Source organism: Rhinolophus hipposideros (genome assembly GCF_964194185.1).
Source record: "Rhinolophus hipposideros genome assembly, chromosome: 25".
NCBI classification, from domain to species: domain Eukaryota; kingdom Metazoa; phylum Chordata; class Mammalia; order Chiroptera; family Rhinolophidae; genus Rhinolophus; species Rhinolophus hipposideros.
Window position 1 is genome coordinate 14,465,889 of NC_138071.1, and position 27,522 is coordinate 14,493,410.

The window sequence follows — 27,522 nt, forward strand, 5'->3', positions numbered from 1 at the left end:
ACAAAAGCTGTCTTTGGAAGAAGGCCAGAACCCAGTGTAAACTGGATCCCACAGATGACCACAGTGGTTGACTGTTGGTGGCAGGAGAGCAGGCAGGGTGATGAGCTCTGGGGAGTCCTATAGGATGAATAGGTGGGAAAATGGATTACTAGGGTGAATCCAAATGAGGAACTCACAGACTGAAGGAAAAGCCAGGCTAGAAGCAACGTATCAAAGGAACCCCACCAGGTTGGGACCAAAATGTAAGGAAAGATGCTGACATCTGTGGTTGCCCACCTCAGAGGGAGTTTTGGTCTTTCCTTTTTTTTTATTTGAATTATAAGCAAAATTAAGAAAATTAAAGTTACTGTTAACCAGAAAGAAAATTTGGCAATTAGTGTAGCCAAATCACTGGGTTAAACGTTTGGTGTATTTCTTTCGTACATAATCATTTTGAATGCATGTTTTGTTTTGTAAGCTGCCTTTAAAAATACCATATAATTTTATTAACAATGTCACCCCAATAAACTTAATACAAAATGAATATTCCATAAACATCTTCCCATATCTTTACATATTCATAGTTTCTTATACAACATAATTTTTAATGGTCACCTCATCTTTGGTTGGTGTGGATTTGCTCTGCTTGATTTAACCAATTGCCAAACAAAAGGATTTTTCTAATATTTCACCATTTTAAACAATATAAATTCTAGGTAAATCTTTGTGTGTATCCATGATGATCTCCTTAGAATAAATTCCTAAAAGAAAGTAGAATGGCAGGTATAGAGGTCCATACCTGTAATTTTTTGGATCTGAATTGCCAAATCCCTCTCTTGGAAAGCTGTAAGAATGTACACCCTTCTACTAGTGCCCATTTTCCTAAACCCTCATCAATTCTGAGTATTATTAAAAATAAGCATTGAATGTGTAGATTGCTTTGAGTAGTATGGGCATTTTAATGATGTTAATTCTTCCTATCCATGAGCACATTGATATCCTTCCATTTATTTGATTCTTTTACCATTTCTTTCTTCAACGTCTTATAGTTTTCTGGTATTTTACCTCCTTGGTTAAATTTATTCCTCGGTATGGGTCAAAAAGAGAAAGGGATTAAGAAATACAAATTGCTAGTTTTAAAAATAGTCATAGGGATGAAAAGTACAGCATAGGGAATATAGTCAATAAATTTGTAACAGCTATGTGTGCTTTCAGATGGGTATGAGATTTATCAGAGTGATCACTTTATAAAGGATATAAATATCTAATCACTATGTTGTACACCTGAAACTAACATTGTATATGAACTGTAATTGCAAAATAAATTTAAAACCAACCAAAAAAACAAGCAAACAAATATCCACTACAACTGAAAAACCCCAACAACTTTGCTAACCTGATTGGGGAGAAAAAATGGCATCTCATTTTTTAAAAACAGCATTTCTTTGCTTACTGCAGATATTGAACATTTTTTAATATTTGGCAATATATTTGTGTGTGTGTGTGTGTGTGTGTGTGTTGTTTGTTTGATCTGCCTTTTTTGTTATTGTCCATTTTCTACAAGATAGATATTGTCCATTTTCTTCTAGGGTTTTGTAAGTGCTATCTAAACAGTAAAAATGTTAACCCCTTAAAATATATGCTGCAAATATTTCTCATTGTATATTGTTTGCGTTTTCATTGTTTTGCATGTGGCTTCCTGGAAGGATTTAATTTTTTAATATACTTTTTATTTTGGAGTAATTTTGGGGGTAACGTTATATTTACAGAAAAGTTGTCAACATAGTATAGAAAGTTCCTGTATACCTTTCACCCAGCTTTCCCTAATGTTAACATCTTACATAACTATGGTATATTTGTCAAAACGAAGCAATTCCATAGAATTTTTGAGTTAACCTTGTTCATGTGCAGCAGAGAATCAATCAACTCTGATATAATCATCTTCCTTTGATGGAAAGTTTGGTTGAAAGTCTGGCTGATTGAAGGATATTTGGAAGACTTTTTTTTCAGACACTATAATTTTGTATATTTTTCAGTGAAAGCACAGAAGCCTCTTTAATCCACAATTTTCTGAAATAATCCATAATGTTCATTAGTAGTTTACTAATGGAGCTGTAGAACTCTTTTTACTATGAGTAATACCATTTCTGCATGCAAAAGCATTCAGAGTTTTGATTTTGGAGTGCTTTTGAATCTGCTAACTCTACTAAGGATTTCATTTGTAGTCGGTTCTCCTATGGTTCCGTTTAGTGTCTTACTCTCCCTACTATTAGGTGGCTCACTTTCTGGGGTTAAAGGGCAAAAGTGAGAAGTGTGCCTAACATCATCCTTAATAGGAAGTAACATGCCATTAGACCACTTTTCTAAAGAGAACTATCATGTTTCTCTTTCTGAATTGCAGCTTCCCCAGGGATAGGTTGATAAGGAAGTGTTCGGTCTGAAATGGTCTTTTCCTAGAGCTGAGTAGAATTACCTCAGATAACTGGACAATCCAGAGTGTCAGAGCAGTGACCCGGGGACAGAGGATGGTGCCCCTAGAACCTGTTCCAGCTCCAGGTCAGCCGTGGGGTTTTGTGAACTCACTTCCCCTCTTGGGGTCTTGGTTCGTCATCTACAAAGCAAGCGACCTTCAGTGATGTCTTTCCAGCTAAGATTTTTTCAGTGATTCTCAAAAACAGATATTATTGGGGGTTATGCCTGTGTTCATGATGTTGATTGTGGTGATGATTTCATGGGTATATGTCAAAACGTATCAAATTGCATATTTTAAATATTTGCAGTTTTATTGTATCTCATGTATACTTCAATACAGCTATCTAAACAGATTTTATCCAGCCTCCAGAATAATGAGGGCTAGAAGGATGAAGCTGTATTTTTTTTAAAGCCTCTTTTTTTCTTTTCTTTTTAAAAAATACTTTATTGTTGCACAGAGTTTCATAGTTTTTTCCAGGACCCATCAGCTCCAAGTCAAGTAGTTGTTTCAATCTAGTTGTGAAGGGCACAGCTCACAGTGACCTATGTGGGAATAGAACCGACAACCTTGGTGTTATGAGCACCACACTCTTAACCAAACGGCTGCCCCTGAAACTCTGTTTTGATAGGGATCTGTTTACATTGTCAATAACTGAGAGAAACAATAGTACTTTCTAGAGTTTTTCCCCCCAGCTCAGGCATCGTCTTGTAGTCCTCTCTCTTCTTTGGACTAATCCTAGGCTCAGAGTGAGGGATCCAAGCTTCTCTTGCATGTAGCTCTAGGCTCATTTCCCCTGTCCTTTTCAGGACAAGAGCTATCATGTCCCTAACTCTTACAGTGAATTCAGTTCATTGGGTGGTACTTCTCAGTAAAATTTCCTCTTTGAAAGAGTATTGTAGGGGAGATAAAACAAATTTTTACAGTGGGTTGTCACACAGTGTGGCCATTGGACGAAGAATGGCTGAGAAGCTGCCTGGAGGGGACTATCTGCCCACTGGAAAGCACCCTTTCCCTGACTTCTCTACCCATTCAGGCACCAATCACTCACCACGGACTTGTGATTCTTCTATTGAAATACCTCTTTGAGCCCATCTCATGCCTTCGCTCTGCTACCACCTAGTCCTGATGCATCATTTAAAATCTGGATTTCTCTAGGAAGCTCCTTACTTGGCTTGGAGTATGTCTCCTGTGCAACCCATTCTGCAAGATTCATTACTCTCAATACTGCCTTCGCCGTCACTTACCTGCTCAGAAACTTTCTGAGGCTCTCATCCCGTGTAAACTCCTCTGCTTGGACCATGAGGCCTTCCAACATCGACCTCCGCCTTCTCCTATTTTACCTTTCCCACCATGTCCAGGGGCAAGTCTGCACAAATGGGACACTTTCATCCCTAACCCAACCGTGGGCCATGCGTTTTCCCAGTCCTCTACCTTTCTCTTGTTTCCCCATCACCAGAAATCCCGGCTCTCCTTGGCAAATCCTACCCACCGTGAGACTCAGTTCAAACCTCATCTTTTCCAAGACACATTTATTGATTCTTCAACTACATTCATTTCAATTCATACAACTACTGTTTACTTCATAAGTGCTAGGTACATGAGGACGAACTATGGCCTCTGGCTCTTGGTTTCTGTTTTCTCTGGAAGCCAAGAAGAATAAAATAACCAAGGTAATCCAGGAGTTTCTTAAACCAGAAACACCAGCTTTAAGCTTTTCTTCTTCAAGTAGGTACTTAAGAATTCTAAGCCAGGGAGTTCAAGTGTGTGCAGATGAAGAATTTGAACAGAGAGGACAGATGAAAACTTTCTTATGTCTGTGGTTGAGTCTTGATAGGTTGGATATAATGTGTGTGAATGACTAAAATGTAATCAACTATGATTCCTAAAAGTAGGTAGGTGTATTTTCTTCTTTTGCAGTTTTTACAAAATGAGATCACTGCAGTTTTATGCTTATAGGCAAAAGAAGATCGCTTTTGTTTAAAACAGTCTAGGTTTAAAAATCAGACTATATGATATGCTCTAATCTTTGTTTAAGGAAAAGCTATAAAACACAGAAGTCTGGAAACCCAAATGGTTTTCTTTGGGTGGAAAACTTATTGGTGATTAAGTAAAACACTTTCATGGCATCTAAACTGTTTATAACAAGCAATTTCATTGTCAAAATCAGAAAGACATTTTCATTTTGGGAAAAAGCACAGAAACAGGGACATCAATTTGGTACAAATGCAGATGGATCGCTTTAGAGACAGTTCAAATTGGATATTAAAGGACCTTCTGTTTTGTTTTAATATAGAGTGAGAACTGGACTGGGCCACATCTACAGGGAGATTTCACAGATGTGGACTGAGGGATTATAGTGTTTCAGGGTAAACATTATGAAAATAAACAAATGAGCAAACTAATGGAATGTGATAGACAGAATGCCTAAGTAATTAGTATAAATGCTGTGCCCCAACCCCACCCCCCCTTTTTTGGTCAGAGACCCAGAAAGGACTTTAACCTCTAGGTCTATCAATCTGGCTTCGATCACACTGGACAGAGCTAGTGGCACTTTATGTTCTAAATAATAAATACGTGATTTGCCCTTAGTAATTTTGTTTTCTTTTCCATCAAAGTTTGTTATCTCATCATAGGAATGGAACATGTTTGAGTTGGTGATATCACAGGTGGGTGTGTACAACCTTGAGAATTTGATCTGCAGGTGGGAATTTTACCATATGGGAATTCATTTGAGTTCTTCGACTGCTGACAGATTAACCTCAGCTGTGGTCCCTATAAATAAAGTACAGGAGTGACACTGAATTCTACATTCGGGGAAGACCCTTGACCATGAGGTTGATCCTGTTTTTTGGTGCCCTTTTGGGGCATATCTACTGTCGAGAAACATTTGTGGGGTAAGTTATGCTTTCTGATGCCTGTTTGAATTTTGCTTAATTCACAGAATCTCTCACTGGATTGGGACAGAATAATGGGTGTAAGTGCTCAGCATTTTCAGAGTTCTCTTAGATTTGGAGAGGGCATAGTGGGAATAACAGGACTGAGTGATTTAAAAAAAAAAGCGATGAATGACATTTAGAGAAAAAGACAAAAATGAACACTGAACACATATACCCTATTTCTCTCTGTCCTTACTCATTTTCCCTTCTGATGATCAGAAGGTAGGGATGTGGAAATAGAGCTGTTTAGCCATTTGTCTCAGCGCCATCTGTCCCACCTCCTCCTGCCTACCTCCATGTCAGTCTTTGTCTTCCCTATTTTCAGATCTAGGGTCCCAGCAGTGGGGCCTCATAAAGTGGGAGGACCAGCGCTGCAGATTTCAGCCCAAATCCAACTCTCATGGCTTTGTAGAATTCATCTTTGCTCCAAAGGACTTTGGTTCCAAGATTCTGTGAAGGACTTTAGACAGCATTTCTTGAAGAGTGTTCCAGGGAACTAACGAAGTGGTCAAATAAATTTGGGCCCCCAAAGTGGGTGGTCAAATAAATTCGGGAAGCAGAGGGTTAAATAAATTATAGGATTTCTAGGTACTTTGACTAAATTGGTGTGCATTGTAAATCTATCATAGGAGAACTAGGTGTTGCATATACCCAACATTTTTGATCATCAAACTCCTCCCCACTTTTTTTTCTGCGCTGAGCAACTCAAAGGGCTACTATTCCCATTACCGTATGTGTGCTATTCCTTAGTACACATACCAGGAAATAATAGCCTGATGTATTACTTTTCCCAGTGCCTTTCCATTTTAAAGGGGGGTACTCCTGGGAGTCTATGTAATAATCAAAGAGAATGACATTCAAATGGAAGAATTTTCAGACCATCGGTGGCAGGTGGATGCTTGAAGGCAGGCGAGCCTTGAAAACCTTCTTTTATCACTTATGTATTCCGCTAGAGATCACTGGAAATTGCATGGTGTTTGGTTTCAGAAGACCTGAATTCTCATCCCTGTATATTGCTCTTTGTACCAATCCATTGCCCATTGCAAAAATGGGCAGGGAAGTGACACAGGAAGTCAGCCTACTTGGAGAAAGGAATAGAAGAAAAACCTTTGTTACCAAGGAAGGTTTATAAGAACCTGGCTGTGCTACCCAACTTTTTTCTAAGGATATGTGTTTGCTTGTTTTGCAATTTCTCTTGCCCACCAAGGTCTCCTTTATATCCTTTATTCCTCATTATGTGTATGTACCCTGTTTCCCCGAAAGTAAGACCTAGCCAGACAATCAGCTCTAATGCGTCTTTTGGAGCAAAAATTATTTTACCAGGTCTTATTTTACTATAAGACCCGGTCTTGTATAATATAATATAATATAATATAATATAATATAGTATAATATAATGTAATATAGACTGGGTATAATATAATATAATACAATATAATAAAATAAATATTGACTGGGTATAATATATAATATAATATAATATAATATAATATAATATAATATAATATAATATAATATAATATAATATAATATAAATACCGAGTCTTATATGAGATTGGGTCTTATATTAATTTTTTCTCCAAAAGACGCATTAGAGCTATTGTCCGGCTAGGTCTTATTTTCAGGGAAACACGGTATCTGTGTGTGTGTGTGTGTGTGTGTGTGTGTGTGTGTGTGTAGAGACACACCATGATTTTCTGGGTCCCTGTAGTCCCTAGGCATACCCCAAGTTTGGGCTACATTAATGGGGTTTGGAGACGAAACTCTGATACATTTCAGTTAACAACAGCAAAAAAGCACCTTAGGTTTACCCATCCATGAATTCAGTTCTTCTTACAAGCACCAAACTAATTACTCCAAAATTTTAAAACTTATTTCTAAAAAACAGGAATCGGCAAGTTTTAAAAGCCAATGCTTTGTGAGCAGCAGGTGTTATTTGAGAATAATCATTAGCTAAAGGAAAGGTAACTTTAATGGCAAGCTTCCTGCGACTGTGTTTCCCTGAAAATAAGACCTAACTGGAAAATAAGCCCTATCATGATTTTTCAGAATGACATCCCCTGAACATAAGCCCTAATGCGTCTTTTGGAGCAAAGTTAATATAAGACCCGGTCTTATTTTCAGGGAAACACGGTAGCAGCAAGTCATGTCTTAATTATTATTTAGATAACATACCCTTGGAGGCGTAAAGTCATTCTATCAACTCCTCATTCTGGAGATGTGGGTCAGTATATTATTTCTTAGTTTCTTGATTGTTAAAGGGATTATTGACTGCTGCATTAACCTCTTGGCACATGGGAAGCAACAAGAGCAGAAAGCAACAGGAAACAATGTCCAGGTTTTGCTTTTAAGTTCATGTCTGTGGTTAATATTCTTTAGAGACCAAGTTCTTGAGATTGTACCAAGGAATGAAGAACAAATGAAAAATCTGGTGACTTTGGAGGCTGAAGAACATCTTCAGGTATCTGCTCTAGAGGGAGTTTCTATTTCTCAGAGTGACTGCTCCACAATTAGACACGATGATTGAGATCTTTTACTTTGGACTGTATCTCATCTTCTCTGACAATGTGCAGAATGCTAACTCATGTTGCTGGGATGCAGAAAACCTGGGCTCTTGTCCTGATGATGTGACATTGGGCGAGTTACCTACATTTCCTGGGTCTCATTTTCCCCTTTAGTATAATGAGGATAAATAAACCATTCTCTCTCACAGGTTTACTCCATGAAAAGAGAGATTGAAGAGATTGAAAAACAAATTGAACACATTTAACACATTATTTCCCTCCTAAAATAATTTATAGTATTAATATTCTGTTAGGAAATGAATTGAATCATTTGAACATCAACTGTTAAAAAAAAAACTGCTGTAGTTTTAAATAATCTTTTCCTTCTGCCAGTTTTAATATCTAACAATGGAGGAGGTTATAATGCATATGCCAATGCTTGGTTATTTAAAAACCCTTCTTGCAATATCATTAGATGATTCCAGTCTTGTGGGCTCGAGATAAAATAGGTAGAAATTGATCTCTTAAAAATCTATCCGTGCTGAGCTGTCCATTTCCTTGGAATGACCCTCTCATTGCCTTGGATTTTTATCCCTTTTAGCTTGATTTCTGGAAATCACCCACCATCCCAGGGGAGATGGTCCATGTCCGAGTTCCTTTTGTCAGCCTCCAGGCAGTCAAAGTTTTCTTGGAGTCCCAGAGCATTCCTTATTCCATCATGATTGAAGATGTTCAGGTAATTACCCCACAGACCATCCTTCTAGGGGCATGCTGGTTCACATGAACTAAAGGGCCATCCTCTTTGATCCTTGGGTATCCTCTGCCAGGGAAGGGACCTGTGGGTACCACTAGGGCCTTCCTGCAGTTTGGGCTGCCCCTGCAGAATGGGTAGAGAGGCACTGTTCCTCTCTCTTTTGCATTTGGCACAATTGGGATATGGCAATAAAAAATTTAAGGGAAAGGGCAAAAGAGTCTTCGGCATGAAATAGAAAATGCAAACTGATGGGCATTTGTCAAAGTAAGATGTTATTCATCTAGTTTTTAATTGGAGGTTACTGTGGCCTTGTGGGATGATAGGCCAAAGGTATAACGGCCACTGTAATGAGAAAGTATCTTCAGACTGAAAGACAAAGCATGCAACTCCGTAGACTATAACAGAATTTATTCTAGGGTAATTTACTTACGGGAAGATTGGGCTGGAGCAGACAGATGGCCCAGCAGTGTTGACAAATTATTCTCTGCTATCAAACCCCTGTTACAGTACCTTTTTGTATAGTATACTCAGGTACTAATGATTGACAGGACAAAGGGACAAAAAATGTAGTAATGCCAGGGGCCAAACCTCCTGGTCGTCTTGTGATAGCTCATTGTTTATAATGGATACTATTACCAGTTTGATATTTATGTCAGTTGTCATGCCATTCCTGATGTTGCTAACAAAAATATTTATGGTTACATTTTAAGGAACACAGATAATCATCAACTAGAAAGCTTTGATATGCTTGTTAAGGACTGTGAAGTTGGTCAAAGGTCATAGCATAAAACTTACAAATGAAATGAAATCCAGGACACACAGATGGAGATGGTTTTGTTCACATCTATCTACATCTATATACTGTGGGTTCAGATAGGTAGGACGAGCCATTCGATAACCACGGGACTGTCATCCTGTATTTGCAGCATCTGGCTGGCCAGAAGTCCCATTAATGCCCTATCCACTTTCAGGGTGCTGCCAGAATAAGGGAAAGGCATGACCCCAAAGCCTAGAGGACAGAAAGAGGAAAACTTGGGACTGGGGACCTGAGTGTCACCATTTCCTTCACATTTGTAGATTCAAATGCATTATTATAAACTAATCACAGGTATGATTTGGTTTATCATAGGTTCTGTTGGACAGAGAGAATGAAGAAATGTTATTTAATCAGAGAAAAGAACGGAGTGGTAACTTCAACTTTGAGGCTTATCATACCTTGGAAGAGGTAGGTGTCTCAGAATGAACATCGGAGAGATGGATCATTCTTTCCTGAGATGACAAAGCCTATACAGCCACTTAGTGATTCGATGGGAACGATTCTCCTCTTTTCTAACTTATCCAAGTTTCCCTAGGGTTTCACAGCCAGTATTAGAGTCACTGCCTTAAGGCAGGACCTGAGGCCCACCTGCCCATCCCAGCAGCCATCCCGTTCTTTTGGAAGCGTCCAGGAGTGTCTTGAGTGAGCATACAGACAGCCACCCGTGATCATGCCCTCCACTCAAGACCTCCTTGCTGATCTCTGACCTGCGCTGCCCACGAAACCATTTGATAGCTGTGCTTTATGGCTGTCTCTGATGATGGAATCAGGGGACACTTTGACACCTCTGACTTCCAGCCAAGAGTGGGGTCTTCTCTCAACCTGCCCAAAGCTCCCAGACTTCAGAGTAGCAAAGTCTTGTGTAGTCTCCGCTGTCTTTGCTGAGTTTTGTTGGTATGAAGAATATCTCCTTCCTCCACCTGGGTCACGTGCTGCTACCTGGGCTCCTGGGCAGCATTGCACTTGCCTCTTTGTGACATGGAGCTTTTCTTGGGCCCACAGGGGTTTATATGCACTAATTGATTTGGGGGTAGGAGATGAGGGGATTGGGGGGTTAAGGGAGAGGTGGTGAAGGATGAAGGGGCCAGAGAGGAGGTATCTGGTATATACTGATTCCCTGATCAGGAATTGTAAAATGCAAAGAACTCTGAAAACGAAATTTCCCCCCTAATTTATTTGGTGGCAAAACCTGATATGACCTAAACTCATTTGGAGGCAAAATCTGACCTGAACTGACTTACTACTCATTTGTGTCACTGACAGAAATACTGATGTATTTGAATTGTGGAACAACGCCACGTGTGTAATATACAGTACATGCTTCCTACTTTCCTAAAATCCATCCCCCACCCCCCAAAAATCTTGAAGTTATGCGTGGCCCCTAAGGGTTTCAGAAAAGGGATTGCGGACCGATACCCTGAGGGAGAAAAGGGAGCAAAGCAAACAAGAGGCTCTCTCCTTTGTGGGCCTCACAAATTGCTGTCTGTGTCCTGGAGAGCAAGTGCTGGCAACAGCTGGAGGAACTGCTTTCATGCGGTTCCCTCTCCAGACACGCCCAGACGTGTCTCAGTCCCAGCAATGGACACAGCTTGGGTGCCCCAGCTGCACAGAATTTCAATCACTCTGGCAAATAGTCACCCTGGTCCTCGCTGGTGACAAGTCTGAGGCAGGCACCCTGCTGTCGGTCCTGAGCTAGCACTGTAGCCTTTTGTAACGCCCGCCTCACCTCTGAATCCACTTTTTTTTTTTTTTGGTGCCACAACCGACCATTTGTGCTCCTCTGCTAGCGAGGGCGACAGGCTTTCTGAGGTGGGTGACGTTCCACCTCAGGGCAGGATTGAGGCAAGCCAGGCAAGCCAGAGAAGTGCCATTTTGTTTCAAGCACAAAACTGGAAAGAGCCGGTTTTGCGGCTGCTGCAAAATGGCTTCCTCCGTCCCAGCCCCTGCAGATGCCCAGTGATTCATCTCTCAGCTTTGATTCAAACGTCCCCAACCCTGCAGCATGTGCCGCGCTGCCCTCTCCACTCTGTCCCGAGGGCATGGAAATGGGAGAGAAAAGTCGCTAATAGATGCATCAGATTATTCATTTACAAATGTCTATTTATTCCTCTTAAACATTTCAGATTTACCAAGAAATGGACAACCTCGTAGCCGAGCACCCTAACCTAGTGAGCAAACTGACTATTGGCTATTCTTTCGAAAAACGGCCCATGAACGTGCTCAAGGTACACAGGTTGCGGCGGTGGTTTTTCCTCTCGATGCTTCTAGAATCCTGCTCCTCCCAGGCGGGCTGTCACTCCCGGCTCTGCCTGCAGATCATCTCCCCCATTCCCTCCCCCTCCCGCCCCTCCTAACCGGTCCTTGCTGGTTTTGAGTATGCACCTCCCCACTACCCCCACCCCCTTCCTTTTTCTGTTTCCTGCGCAAACTGACGCAGGTCTGCAGGAGTGAATTAATGTTCTCGTCTTGATAGATTCACTCGCAGGGAAAGAAACGAACTCGCCAATAGGAACACAGGGAGGGGGAGGTGGTGCGGGCCACAGGGTGAGGCGGGGGGGGGGGGGGGAGGGGGGAGTGGGGGGATAGGGGAGGTATTCTGTAATTAATCAAGCTAGTTCTGTGCCTTGTTTCTCTTTCTTTCCTCTTTTCTTTCCTCTCTCTTTTTTTTAAACCGAGAGATTTAAAAAAATGAAATAAAAAGCGCCAAGTATTTGCCTGAACCTCATTTAAAAAAAGAAGTTCCCGCAGTGTGCGAAAGGATGACAGGCAACTACATCGCAACGGCAAATGCCCAGAAACAAGGCTTTTTTTTTTTTTTTTTAGGTGTTTGCTGAAAAAGGTTAGGGTTTTACTCCAACCTGTAACCTCTCACTGTCTTAACGCTGATAATTTCAAGCCTTTTCACCTTGCCCTGAAAAAGAGTGAAAATTATTTCTCCAGATTTCCTAGAAAGAGTTTGTTAAAAAAAAAAAAAAGAAGAAGAAGAATGTCACAACTCCCTGCTAAATTTGGAAACGTTATGGCTGTGAACCAACGGTCTCGCTGGGACAGATGGATTTTTCTCAAAGCAGGCCTGGGAGGAGTGGTTTGCCTATTTTATTGACACCGGGCTACATTTGCTAATATTTACTACCTTCCTTTAAAATTTTTCCTCTTGCCTGTTTCTGCTGAAGCTGGGTCAGGAAACCGCAAATTCTCCTTCCCGTACGAATATCCTGGCCGTTCTCTTCTCCAGGGTGGTTCATGGTTGAGAATGTTATGTGCTTTTGAAAGTTCCATGCTTTTTACATTTGGGCTCTTTGGAAGAAAAGGCACGAAACACCTTCAACTAAAACCCTCAAAACCTGTGAAATGTAGTTTTTAGCAAGGATTTGCATTTCTCATTTACCTTATCTGCTGTGTTTAGAGTGCTGCACAGAGATAGAAGTTGATGGTGCAAAAATAATCTTTTCCTCCCCATTTACTGATCCAATTGGCAAAGCCACTGCTCCAAATAAAACTGAGTCACTTAGATGATAAAATTTAAACTCTGGAAAGCCCCTCCAGAGCCAACCAACTGTTTTTATGAAGAACTCAAAAAGTTATCATGAGACTTTTTTATTACAAAAAAATAAGTCATTGTATAAAAATTGGAAAAAGAAATAAAAAATTCCATAATTCTAATTCCACAACTATGGAACGATAGCTGTAACATTAACAGGTTGCTGTTTGTCTATTTCTTTTTCTTCTTTTCTCTCTTCCTCTCCCTCTCCCTTTTTCTTATGTTTGTGCACATATACATACATACACGTAAACTAACCTTAAAGAAAAGAAAAATGGCATCGTTCTATTCTGTAACGTGTTTTTCAAATTTACAACGTATGATGAACATATTTTCATATCATTACATTATCTGCAACTTTTTTTACAAACACGAAAGAAGAAAAATACGCTGCTCTTGTTAGCCTGCGTTTATGCTTACATTAAAAGAAGGGGACAAAAAAAAATCACACTGAGAGGAATTAATGGATAACATCACTGTCTACACTTCCTCCTTCTCTCTCAATCACATCAAGTACAGAAAGAGGGACAGACAAGGCCCCTGGGAAAAGAGAGCAGACAGGGGGCCGGTAGCGGTGGAGCGTTCACATTTCCACGCTTCTTTTGCAGTTCAGCACCGGAGGAGACAAGCCGGCTATCTGGCTAGACGCCGGGATCCATGCTCGAGAGTGGGTTACACAAGCTACTGCATTGTGGACAGCAAATAAGGTCATTTTGCCTAAAATCCCTCGATTATTTTGTCTTGCTAGGATCAGACCCCACCTAACCACACTATACGCCCCGTGGTCCTAACGGCTGCCTGCTCTCAGCCCAAGCCCTTCCCTTGTCACACAGGCAGGAAACGGACCCATTCAACCTTTTCTGATATTGCCCCACCCAGCACCCTGGCTCTCTCCCTCTGGCGGGCCACTGTGTGCTCTGTTAAAAGACTTAGCGAACTAGAAGAGATTGAGAGGGTAACAAGGAAAGACCCCAGGGAGTCAGATTTCAGCATAAGAACAGACTACAGAAAAAAGCTTTGCTGCCTTGAATTCCCAGGGCTGTGGCATGATGTGCTAGAAATCTACACAATCAAGAAAGGAGCTCACATGGAAAATATATAGACAGGGGCTAGAGGAGTTTATTTATTTTTTAAGAAGAGTTTACTTTGACCTACAGATCCAAAGTAGAATTAACTAAGGGTTTTTGGTTGTTCTGAAAAATTTCCTAATCTGATTTTGAAGTCAGGGTGTGGTGATACCTCTCTTCCACATGTTCATTGGAATTAGAGTCAGGACACCAGGCTGGGTGTGACCTCTCCTGGTATTTCTTAAGTAATTCAAAAATGACATGCTATAAATCAGAATGTTAATTCATGAGCAAAAGAAATCAATCCACATCAGACCATTCAAGCATGTGCAACCACGTGCAGACCGACTGATACATTTTTCCCTTCAATTAAAATGCGGTTACCTTTTGGGTATTATGAAATGGATATTTAACAGTTGAATAATAATGCTGTAGGTTGGCTGAGCACAGGAAATGAATAAATTTTAATCCAGCAGAAACTTCAACTCTACTGCAATTGATCGCAAGTAGAAATTTAATTCCCCAAATGGAATTTAACCGGTTCTCTGTATCTTTAGAAAAGTCTCCGCATATTTCAGTTATCTGATGTTGGTTGTGAGTTCTTTTGGAAAGCTACGCTTTGTGGTGATTAAGGAAAACTGCAAAAATTTCTTTGGTTCATAGATCCCTATTAACTCTATACACCGTTGCCCACCATTGCATAATGCTTCACCAGAATTAATAGGAAGAATTCTGCTTTTGAGAGAGATTGGATAAGTGATATCTGATTTTTTAAAATAAGTAAATAATTCTGACCAGAAATAAAAGTATAGACACTGGCATATGAAACACATTAACATTGCAGGAGATTGGACTCATTGACCAGCAATGATAGCTAGCTCATGTTTGGAAAACACACATTGCCTTAATATTCTATCCTGTGTTCCCTGGTAAAAGGAAAGTATGAGCTTGACATATATGTTGTTGTCTCTGCTCAGATTGCCTCTGAATATGGAAATGATCCATCCATCACTTCCATTTTGGACACAATGGATATCTTCCTGCTGCCGGTCACAAACCCCGATGGATATGTGTTCTCTCAAACAAAAGTAAGCGTGGACTTTTTCTCTTCTTCTAACAAGACTCTAAGGAGATGTGTAGGAACTTCAAAAACAAAATAAAAGTAATCTTTCTGTTCTTGATTTACTCTAAACAGAATGCCTAATCTCTCAGCGGTGGCTCTGAATTGAGGCATATAGTGGAGTTTATAATCACTTCTTATTCCAACACACGATGTCTTCACATATTGCCTCCGTCAGAGCCCATTTCAGCTGTTAGGCTGGGCTATTAGAGTTCAGTGTTCACCATGAGTCACCTAGGAGATTTGTTCCAATTATCTCTGTGTTTTTGTGGTAGGATTGCTAGAAAAGAGAAGGCGGATGTTACCTGCTGACAATTAGATTTGCGGTAGGATTTAGGTAGGCAGTACAATACATCTAACATTGTACTTAAAATCTGTAGAAATCCTCTAGAGTATTACTAAAAGGAGTTATATAGTTCTTTTTTTCCTTTAAAAATCTCATTACAAAACGCCATTGTGGCAACCATGACCCACGTATGTTCAAAATGAATCAGAGCTGCAAGTTTATTTTTGGAGAGATGTATGGTAGTGTTTTTCAACGTGAGTTCAAAAGGAACTTGTACAAATACTAGTACTCATGAGATACCCTATGAATAAAGGTTCCACACTCAAGTTTGTGAAATACCACACCATGTATCCCTCTCTTGGAGCTTCGTGAAAAATATTAAGGCATTAAAAAAAACCCTTAGAAGTTCTAAAGCAAATGAGCCAGTTTAGTTCTGTATTTCCCCCAAATATTGTATCACAGAACCCTTGCTCTCTCCCCACTTTTGTTGTTGTTGTTGTTAACATGTAATAGAACTGGTGTTCTATGGAACGTGGTGTGGCAGGTATTCATGTGAGAAGATGAGGGAATATCTACTCGCTATGGTGAGACTGCTGAGAAGTTCCAAGCAGAGCTACCTGAGGGCTCTTCGTCACCTCTGTGGCAAGGGAAATTAGGGGAGCTCCAAAAGGGCCTTCGGGGAGGGAGTGAGGGAAATTAGCAGAATTCCAAAGGGACCATCTCATCAGGCTCAATGACCGGCTTTCTTTCTTTGTTTTTTCCCCCCCTGTATTCTCTTCTGGTTGGATTTTTAAGAATCGTATGTGGCGGAAGACCCGCTCCAAGGTGCCTGGGAGCTCCTGTTTTGGTGTTGACCCTAACCGGAACTGGGATGCAGGTTTTGGAGGTGAGCACAGGGACCTGTCCCCAGGGATGGTCAGCGTTGTCTGGCCAACTAGCTATTTTGCCGGGCTCTGGAATGCGGTCAGCCAGCTAAGCCCATTCAGGATGCAAGCCATTTAAAAACCTATTTGAAAAACACTTAACTAAATTCCCTTCGCAGGCGCTCCGTGCTGTCACAGAGCTCTGAGCAGCATTTAATATATTTTGCCTCACATCTTGGTTTTCCCACCAGCGGTAGCCCTGCTCGGCTTCTGAGCATTCAGAGTAAGACTTGGCGCAATGGCGGGAGGCCTCGGGAAGCCCAGAACCAACCACTAGAGGGGGTTAGGATCTCTGCAGAGGAGAGGCATTACATCATCTATAGATGCTTCGAGAAAGAAAACTAAAAGAAGTATAGATAGGATTAAGAAGTTGATTTTCAAAATAAATTCAAAGAGAAAATATTAGCTTGCTGCTCTAGCTTTCTTGACTTGTAGCTCTGATTTTTCCAAGTTCAGTGGCAGGCTGGTTGGGGCAGGGGGGTCTCCTTTATGATTGAAGGCATCAGTTAAAATTCCTTATATTTCTCTAATCACAGAATTGAAATTTGTTTCGTTTTTTCCTTGTTTGTTTCCTTGTTTCGTTTTTTCGTTGTTATTAGGTATGATAACAGTGAGGTGAGAAGCTGTCTTTTTCACTGTAGTATTTCTAGTACCTAGCACAGTATCTGGAACATAGAAGGCAATCACTAAATATTTATAAGACAAATACATTAACTAGATTCATCGAACTAAGAAAGGACACACTAGGGAATTGTGACAGGACATGGGTGAGTGGCAACTTCATTCACCACTTTTACAGTCTTTTCCTTTTAGTGTAGGAAGAAAATCAAAGCATCAGATCCAAAATATTGAACAATGCCCAACAATTCAATGTCATTCCCACCCACACCCCTGAAAAGTTTTTCTTAAAAAGTAATCCTAAAATAAGGTGACAGGTTGTATTTCTTTTTTGTCCATATTCACTTAGAGACCCTGGGGAGTCTAAGCCCCTTCTCATCTCATCAGAGTTTCTCCAGCATTCAGAGCCCTAGCCAGGCTACAGCAGACCCACTTCAGTGGTCATGAGTAACTCTAGTTGCTGGAAAAAATCAAGGCCAAAGGTGGCCTTGTTGTCAAATGTGGGTATGATTTCCTCACTGTAGAAAGGGTGTCAGAGTTTCCTTGCATTTGTAGCTCTGTGACTTAGAAGTACAGATACATAGAATCTTCTACTCTTGGACTCTAAGAATTGGAAAAGATCCCAGAACATGAGCTTGCTCAATTCCCACCCAATGCAGGAATTCCATCTATAATATTAAATCTAGCTTTTCTTCCAACAACTCCCACAGAGAGGAGATGATCTAATTTGATAGTTCTTTCTGCCATATAGAGGAACCATATATTTTAAGAAGAGAGATGTGTCCAGAATCACTTCAGTTAGGCTTCCTGACTACACCCTTAGGTAGTAACTCCATCTAACACAATGACAATCTTGCTCTGATTTCCAGAAGAGGAATTTAGTGATGTGTGATAAGTGCCTCACATAGTCTCTCCTTAAAGCTCACTGTTCTCAATCGGCTCTTTCTGCATCCCATCAGGACCTGGGGCCAGCAACAGGCCTTGCTCTGATTCATACCATGGACCCAGTGCCAACTCTGAAGTGGAAGTGAAATCCATAGTGGACTTCATCAAGAGTCATGGAAAAGTCAAGGCCTTCATTACCCTCCACAGTTATTCCCAGTTGCTGATGTTCCCCTATGGGTATAAATGTACCAAGTCAGATGACTTTGATGAGCTGGTGAGTTTCTGAAACCTCATTTCAGCTCAGCCACAAACATCCATTGTGTGGACAAGTAAGTTTTAGTCAGAAAGTTAGGTACCCAGATGGGAGTGAACAAGTGATAGGTTATAAAGAGGAATGAGACATAATACGTCCAACCACTGAGAACACTGTGATGCAGACTTTCCTAAATTAAGTTTCCTTGAGAAATAGAATTCATGAAATTATTATTGCCTTAGTCTAGACAAGCGAGACCCTGATTTGAACATAAGCTCCCAGGATGTACTTTCTGTTGCTTAGGAAATAACCACTTGGATTTGGACCTGAGGATCTTGGATCTGTAGTCAGATGCTCTTTGCTAAACAATACTGTCTCCCAGCTCCTTGCTGGATACTCTCCTGGTGCCTTTGGCTCTGAAACCTGCCCTCGTGGTGCACCGGTATATGATATTGAGTGTAAAACACTCACTTCCTTAACTTGATATCTGCCATCATCTTTCCTGTTTCAGGAATAAGCAAACTGGTGGCAGCCTTAAGTCAGATGGTGACATCTTAGTGGCTACTTGCAACTGAGCAAGAACTATCCCCAGCTGAAGAGAATGTGCAGATATTTCCAATTTGGCTTTTAGGCTTGGTTTTTGAAATCCATATGTTAGAGATAAGCTCTGAGATGGGACCTTTTGGTCAATTTACTTTCAAACAGATTATTGTCAACAGCTCCTGGCAGCAATGGAATAGATTATTCAAATGCAGATGTATCTTTCATCTTATCAGTGGTATTTTCGCACCATAGGATAGTTTTTAGGGTTTTGATGATATTACCACTCAAGGCTGAATTGGGGGGAAAAGACTGTCAGGGGTGAAAAGAACCTAAAAGATACTTTTAGTAGTCCTAGATCATCAGACATTTTTCAAACCTGGTGCTTAAATCTCTGCCAGTAGTACATTCAACCTTTGATTGGATGGCTTCCTGCCTTTAAAGGAGCCTAGTCCACGCACGTCGTAGCTTATTCGATTGTTTTCATTCTTCCTTATAGACAGCCCATACCACTTCCTTATGGTTTTCACCTACTAGCTCTGATTTATCATCTGGCTCCACGGAGCAAGTTTATTTCCTTGTGAGAGGCAAATGTATTCATTACTTAAAGACCAACTGACCTGCTTCTCCTAGGTGTTTCCTTATCTCTACTCAACACCTGCAGTTCTTTCAAGCACTCGTAGTATGGTCCCAAGTTTCCACACCGTTCAGGTTGCTATTTTTCAAACCTGCTTTGGTTGGTCTGTGTTCATCAAGAGTAGCTCCCAGCAGTCACTGTAAAACCCGTGATGTGACTTCACCAGCACAGCAGAGCATACTTGTCCCCATCCAGGCTGTGCACTTCTGCGGATGCAGTTGAGGGTCACAGTTTTTGGCAGCAACACTGTACTTATTGACTCATGTTGGGCTTATTTACAACTGAAACCCCCAGGCTCTCTGAGGTGTCTGCCGAGCCAGGTTTCCCCCATCTGGTAAGTGTACAGTTGTTTTCCTGGACCCAAATTCAAGACCTTAAGATTTGTCCCTAGCAAGGATCGTAAAGCCTCAATCAGTCAAATTTGGAACCCTCAAATAATGAAAATATTTTGCTGAGCTCTACTTCTTGGAAAAAGAGACAGGGGAATAAGCCAATGTAAGGATCTAGCAAAAAAAAAATAATAATAATAAATCAACTTCCTGGGTACATTCTGAGGTCAGTGCACATTCTATTGAGCTCCTTACTCCCACCCTATTTCCATCCGCGCCTCTGAACAAGGAAGGCTAGTGGCAAAATGACTCTGGTCATTATTAATGCAAACACCTAGATAATCAGTGCGGGTCTTCATGTTGTATTTTCAAAGCCAATGAAAGTGAACTTGTGCTTGCTTCTCAGTGAAAGTGGTTGAAACGAAAAGGACGTTGTGCTTAAGCCTCAATTAATCAGAAGTCCAGTTAATCAGAGTGTCCCCCCTTTCTACATTCTGATATCAGGCATCTGTTCTTTCAAAAGACAAGTGTTATCCATCCACCTTCCCTTGGTTCTCTCCCTCTAGAATGAAGTGGCCCAAAAGGCTACCCAGTCTCTGAAAAGCCTGCATGGCACCAAGTACAAAGTGGGACCTATCTGCTCTGTCATCTGTAAGTATCTATATGTTTTTACAAGTGACTCACTAAGATAGCAGGCACAATGTGATTTGGGGTCGAAGCTTTTTAATACCCTGATGTGAAGTAGATAGGCCTTCATGCATGAAGCTCAGCCTTCCCCAGTTTCCCTCAGTAAGGCTAGGCCTCTTCCATGAGATACTTACTATGTGATATCTGGAACAAAGAACTTCCTAAATATTGGAGCTGTGTACTCTTTGCTTGTCCCGATCCTTACAGCTTCCTCTCATCGTATGTACTCTCTGCCTGAAAGTAGGCCTTTATCAAGACCTGGTCCTACGTCGTCACTTGTATGAATTATACCTTGCTGGGCTAACAGGAGCTCACCTCCTGAGTCATCCCATGTGCTGTGTGTGAGGACAGAATGGCTGTGACTGTTGAAAAGGAACCATCTGAATGACTCTATGGCAGTCATTTGCCCATGCAGAGTTTGGGGAGATGAGGAGGACAATAGGAATAAAGCTGGCGAGCCTGTGTCCGATTGCCTGAAACTCCCCTCTCCTACAGCGGACTGGGATAAAACCAAGCAATAACTTCAGTGCCATGGGAAATTCTAATGCACCCTCATGCAGATTCGGAGTCCCCAAGGATTCCCTCCAGTTCCTACGGACACAGCTAGACCCTCAGGTCCCCACGGTTGAATGCCCAGTAGTTCCCTAGTGTTCCGATGTGCAGGGATCCTTCATAAACAAAGACATGCACTCAGTTCATCACACATTTGTTAAACATCTACTACGTGCTCATTGTTATGCCAAGTACTGGAGACATAACAAACCTACAGAAAATCCACTGTTTAATATTGGAGATGAACAGGGAGTCAATGAACTTTAGTGTGATATGTGCAATAAGAAGCTAAACATGGTGCAAAAGTATTAGAAAGTTGGGCGGATTTGACAGTGGCAGAGTCAGGAAAAGCTTCATGTAAGAAGAGGGCAGGATTTAGAAGGCTGGTCACCAGATAGCTAGAGCCGGGTAAAAGACATAGGGCACTCTAGCTCCTTAATGGCACATTGCAAAGGCACAGAAGTATGAAATTTTATAATGGGAACTGTGAACTACAAGGTTCGGGACTGCTGGAATGAAAGTGGTAAGAAGGGGAATAAGGGAATTCAGGTTTTTGTGTACCATGTTAAGGAGTTTAAGTTTCAACCGAAAAGATTCGGGAAGCCATTGGAGAGTTTTCGGCAGGGCAGTGAGTGCTTCCAGGCATTGTGTTTTAGATAAAACATGTTGGTTTCAGTGTGGAGGATGGAGTAATAATGAACTGGAATTAGGAACATGGAAGAGTAGGAAGAATTTGAAGGAGAGATAGATGGTGGCCCACACTAGGGCAGTGCCAGTGAGGACAGGAGGGGGACATTTAGGAGGTAAAACCAAAAGGCTTTTGTCATTTATTGGATGTGGAGAGTTTCTTACTGAAGGACATTGAATGGTGCCTTTCACTGAGGAAGACATCCAGGAAGGTGAAACGGGTGGGGTTGGAAAGATAATGAGTTCAGCTCTGGACATGTGGAAGTTGTTTTCAAGTGGAGATATTCGGCAGGCTTTTGGCTACAAGGCCCCGAGATTCTGCAGAGAGAGAGAGAGAGAGAGAGAGAGAGAGAAGAGAGAGAGAGAGAGAGAGAGAGAGAGAGAGAGAGAGAGAGAGAGAGAGAGAGAGAGAGAGATTGGATTGGTTTAGGGGTAATTGACACAGAGAGGATGGTTGGAACAGGAGGACAAGGAGATCATTTGGGGTGGGAATAGCCCTGGGTGGAGGAGGGGGGCAAGAGGTTAGGCAGAAGAGGTTAGCAATCGGAGGGACACACAGTAGGGCTGGTCAAAGAGGAGGCAGTGAATGCTGTGTTTCAGAAACCAGGGAAGGAGCAATCGTTGGAAAGGAGGCACTAGTTAACAATGACCGAGACCACAGAAAGGCCAAGTATTACCAGGACAGAAGATTTACTATTGGATTTTCATCACTAGTGTTAAAAAGCAAAATTCAACCAAGTAAATGTGATTTTATTTCAGTGTGATCTAATTGACTTTATTAAGTGATTCATGAATTGGACAGCGTCCTATCTAGCAACAAAAAGGGCGCTCTGGATGTTGCACAAAATGGAAGGTTTTTATAAGCAGAGAGAGGGTGGGACTTAGAAGTGAAGAGTGTGTTATTTCAGGCAAGGACACCTTCCCTTAGGGGAAAGTAGGGGGTCTTATCAGGGATATTAACTCACTAGTGTGGATCTGGAAATTCCAAACTGATTTATTTAAAATGCCACTCCTGGGAGAGGCTAAAACCGCAATTAGGTTAGGTAATAAATCTAGGTTTGGTATCAAGGGCTTTTAGTACCACTGATGCCATTTTGGGCCTCTGGCTTTTCTTTTTAACACTAGTGTGGGGGAGGAAGAAACTTTTCTTTTTTCCTCAAGGTTCTTTTGGCTGGTCTAACGAATAGACATGAGACAGATTAACAAGAGAAAGTGACCAAATTTAATTACATACATATGTATGGGAGCCCCACAAACATGAGAGAGTCAGAGTCCCCACATACATGAGAGGTTTAATGACAGAAAAGGAAAATGAGGTATATACGCATATGACATTCTAAGAATCACCGTGGGGCTTCCGAGGGAAGGAATGTCATTGCAGGGTGGTGAGAAGACCAGATGTTACTTAATTAGAAGTTTGCCCTGCCCTGTAGATAGGTCAAAAAAAAGACTATCTCTGATAATCTCTTATTACGGGCAAGGCCCCTAATTCAAAGTTTTCTAGGTAGTGAAGTGGGGGAGGGCAGAAGTTTCTCTTGAGTCTGCAGGGTCTTGGTTGCCTTTAGCTTAGAACAGTTCGCATACCACAGAGGCACGTCTTGGGGTAACTCATTGTGAACCCCTACACTAGCTTAGTGGTGACCTTCACCAGAACAGTCTCAGAAGTGTTGTGAGAGTAGCTGGAGGGATACAGGGCTGGGGAGAGGGAGCACTGCTGAGTAGACCACTCTTTAGCGGAGCCTGGATGAGAAGGGAAGTAGAGGATTCCGATTTTTGAGATAAGAGATTCATTTACTGATTGTGGGAAAGGATGAAGTGAGGGAGCGGTGAAAAAGACAGGAGAAATGGCCAGTGTAGTACTGTTCCCGAGTGGGGTGAAGAGGCGCAAGAAGGGAGCAGGCAGAGGACGGGCAGATTCGGCTTGAACAAGAGGGTGAGTCGGCAGACGTGCTGGGGGCAAAGCCATAGCTACATGTCTGTTCTATTTCATATCCAGCTTTTTTTCAGTTAACATTATTTTCTTACAGTTTTATGTTTTTCCAGTCTAGGTATTTGTTATTTTATTATGGTGCTATATCCCAGTTATTGGGCCTTTGGATTATTTCAACTTTTTGCTAAAAAGTGCTGCTATGAACATATTGGTACAAACTGCCTTTCGGTTTGGATCTCTTTGGTGTAGGTTCCCAAGGCAAGATTACCAAGGCACATGGGATAAACAGCTTTGGAGCTCTTTTATAGGATTTTCAGGCTCTTCTCTGGGAAGACTGAACTGCTTACAGTCGCCCAGACCTTTTTAACCATGTTCCATGTGATGTCGTCCTCCCCTTTGGGGTGTGTGTGGGGAACCGCCAGGGAGGAGGGCCTTCTGAGTGGTGGCAGCGGTGGGGAAGGCCATCATAGCCACTTAAGGCTGAGGAATGCATGTTGTCTCTGGTTGGCAGCCTCTGAGTGAAGGCGGAAGTTTGGAATGTCAGCAGGATGGTATCCTATGCCCCTGAGACCCTCTAATGGGATCTCAGCCATTTTATTACAAGGAATCTAGTTTTCACGCTCCTTTGCTTAGGTATTTACAAGTAAGGTAGACCTTGGAAGATTGAGGTTTTGTATGTTTTTCTTGGTAAGGTCATAGATATTGAAGGTACTTTGAATAAGCAAATATCAGACAGGTATAGGGTTTGCTGTCTGATCTTTTGGAACCTGTCCATTAGTGGTCAAGCAAGTTCTGACTACATCTCTGCCCAGAGCTGACTCTGTTATCTTTGATCCTGGCCTGGTGTCAGCTTGAATAAACACTGACTCTAGGAACTAGTCCCAATTAAGTACTTTATGCCTCCTGCCCCAGAATGGTATGCAGCTCTGGGCTGAGCAGCTGTTTCACTCCACCCAAGATGTGGCGGGACTTCTGTGGTGGGTGAGCCATTTCCTGGACAGTTTCTCATCTGGAAAGGACTGTGACGAGCTGCACTACCAATGGGTATTTGGTCCAGGAGAAGTTGTTACTTGAGTTCTTTCTCAGGAAAGTGTAGAGGGAAAAATCACAGTCCTGGGGGGACAGGGAGCCTGGGTTTGAGTTATAGCTCTGCAACTTTGGAACCAAGTAACCTTGGGCAAGTCACTCATCCTCCCTTGGTTTTTTCATCTGTGAAATGGGTTGTCGAGAGGCTCAAAAGATAGAACGTAGAATAAAAGTTTCCCTAACTCTAAGGCACTATATAAATGTTCCTTGATAGTTTCCTGGTGAACTATAGTGGTACCTCGGTTTTTGAATGTAATCCGTTCCGGAAGACCATTCAAGTTCTGAAACGTTCGAAAACCGAGGCACGGTTTCCCCATAGAAAGTAATGCAAAACGGATTAATCTGTTCCAGACCTTTAAAATCAACCCCTAAAACTGCAAATTTAGCATGAATTTTACTATCTAATGATACCATAGATCCATAAAATTTATGGCGTTCATAAACCGAAATGTTCGTCAATGGAGACGTTCGAAAGCCGAGGTACCACTGTACTCTGCTCCAGAGACCTCTGATCCTTAATGTGGTCCAACTTTTTTTTATAGGATCCAAGTCATTTATTGATAATGATAGTTATAATCATAACTGACATTTATTGAATGCCTACTCTACGTACATTATCCCAGCTTCTTCGCTTAATCTCTCTGAACCTCAGTTTCCTCATCTATAAAATGGAAATAATACTAATATCTATCTCATGACCCAAGTGGGGATTAAATGAACCAATTTACAATAGTGCCTAACACGTTTAGTAAGCACTCAACAAATGTTGGAATCATAAACATTACAGTATCCCGTTTAATTCTCACTGCTCTGTAAAAAAGTCATATTATTATCCCTATTTGATGGATGAAACATTTGGGACTCAGTGAGATAAGGGATGTGTCTTAGGTCACCCAGCTAATGAGTTGCAGAATCAGGATTCAATCTGAAGCCAGTATTCTGTCCACTATGGACTTCTTAGTGGGATTGGCTGTGTCATGTAGCCACACCAAAGGTATAAGTTAGTAATTTTGGTACCCAGGAAGGTTCAGTTCAAGTCAGCAACCTTCCGGGATGTGGTATTTATCAGGTGCTACCATCGCTGCTATGAGTGAAGGCAAAAACACAGGTCGCAGGTTCATAGTGTTAGTTCACAATATTAACCACTAGCCCTGCTCCTCCCTGGAACAACCTCCCTAGCCTTCCCCTTTGCCCAGCTCCATTCTTAGGGACTAGGTGACTTCCTCCATTTTCCCCCCAAACCATCTCTTCCATTTGACCTCTACTTGCTCTCCCTAGGCAGGGCCTCTGAGCCCGTCCATTAGTCAGCTCTTCTGAGTTATGATTGCCACAAGTCTTTGTGGGCTAATGCCACCTTCCTTTGTCATTTGTCATGTCAGTGGCCTTACATCACACAGGTGCCTGCTACTCTAATGGTTGAACGCATCACACTTAGGTACTGGGCATGTTATTTGATATTCAGAACAAAGCCTGTTCTATCCTTATGCTAAGAGTCCCCTGAGGGTAGGGACCAAATCTTTTCCTCTATTTGTAATCCCTCCTCTCCCACTAGCGAAGATAGCATCTGCACCCAGCACTCTTTTAAACAAGGAAGTGGGGTAGCCTCCCTAAGGTGTAGAAAATGCCAATTAGGAGAGCAGGAAGGGTTCCAAGTGGGTGGGCGAAGCCAGAGAGACTCCTAAGAGACTCCTAAAAGGAAGGCTAAGTATAGTGTCCATTTACATAACACCTTTTGCTTTTCAAATTAATCTTGTATTTTCTTCATAAGCCATCTCAGCTCTCAAGGTCCATGCAGATAGGGGCCTAACTTATCTTTGATAATGGTGGAACTTAACATAGAGGTTATATATCTGTGAGAGTCCAGTGGGGAGAGTATAACCAGACTTTGTTCTCTTTAGACCAAGCCAGTGGAGGAAGCATTGACTGGTCCTATGACTCTGGCATCAAATACTCATTTGCTTTTGAACTGAGAGACACGGGGCGATATGGCTTCCTCCTGCCAGCCAAGCAGATCTTACCCACAGCAGAAGAGACCTGGCTTGGCTTGAAGACCATCATGGAACATGTGCGAGACCACCCTTATTAGGGCTCTGGGGGAATAAACACCATTAAAAGCTCTCTATTTTGAAACAAAATTGGGTAGTAATTATTCCTTTTTTTAATGCTGACTTAGGAGGATTATGTTTTTAATTTATGTTGCCCTAAAACACAACAAGCCACTGAGCTGTATCCCTTCATCTTTTGTTTTTTATTTTTTTAATCCATCCTTAGCAAAATACTCCCAACGTCCTTTCAACATTTGTTAAAAATTGTGGTAAAATATACAAATCATAAAATTTTACCATTTTCACCATTTTTAAGTGTACAGTTTAATGGTATTAAATACATTCATAATGTTGTGCAATTATCACCACCATCTATCTCTAGAACTTTTTCATCATCCCAAACTGAAACTATGTATCCATTGAGCAATAACTCCCCATTCCCTTCCCTCCAGCCCCTGGTCACCTCTATTCAACTTCCTGTCTCTATGAATCTGCCTATTTTAGGTACCACATATAAGTGGAATCATATTGTCATTTTGTGACTGGTTTGTTTTACTTAACATAATGTTTTCGAGGTTTACCCATGTTGTGATGTGTCTTCTCCTTCATCTTAATAGAATCACATTTTAGAGCTAGAAAGGGACTTTTGAGTTCATTTATTCGATAAATACTAACTAAGCAACTACATTGTTCCAAGCATTATGCTAGGTGCTGTATCCCCTGGTTCCATTGTTGTCGTTGCTTTTCTATTTCTGATGTGCTGCATTATGAAATCTGGTGGGGACTCACACCTCTTCCTGTTGCCCCATCAAGTCTGGGTCTCAGATTTCATATACCTTCTCTTTAGACATTCACTTACATGAGGGGTTTAGA

At 41.5% G+C, this 27,522-nt stretch overlaps 1 protein-coding gene across 1 annotated transcript; it reads left to right on the top strand.

Moving 5' to 3' along the window:
* The first annotated feature begins 4,350 nt into the window (after positions 1-4,350).
* Positions 4,351-27,010, top strand: CPA2 (carboxypeptidase A2). The gene is made up of 11 exons (XM_081038534.1): positions 4,351-5,346; positions 7,768-7,849; positions 8,494-8,628; positions 9,776-9,871; positions 11,587-11,688; positions 13,613-13,711; positions 15,049-15,159; positions 16,273-16,363; positions 17,978-18,177; positions 20,229-20,313; positions 26,503-27,010. The coding sequence occupies exons 1-11, from the start codon at positions 5,282-5,284 to the stop codon at positions 26,688-26,690; spliced, it is 1,254 nt and encodes a 417-aa protein (XP_080894660.1). The 5' UTR covers positions 4,351-5,281; the 3' UTR covers positions 26,691-27,010.
* Positions 27,011-27,522: the final 512 nt, after the last annotated feature.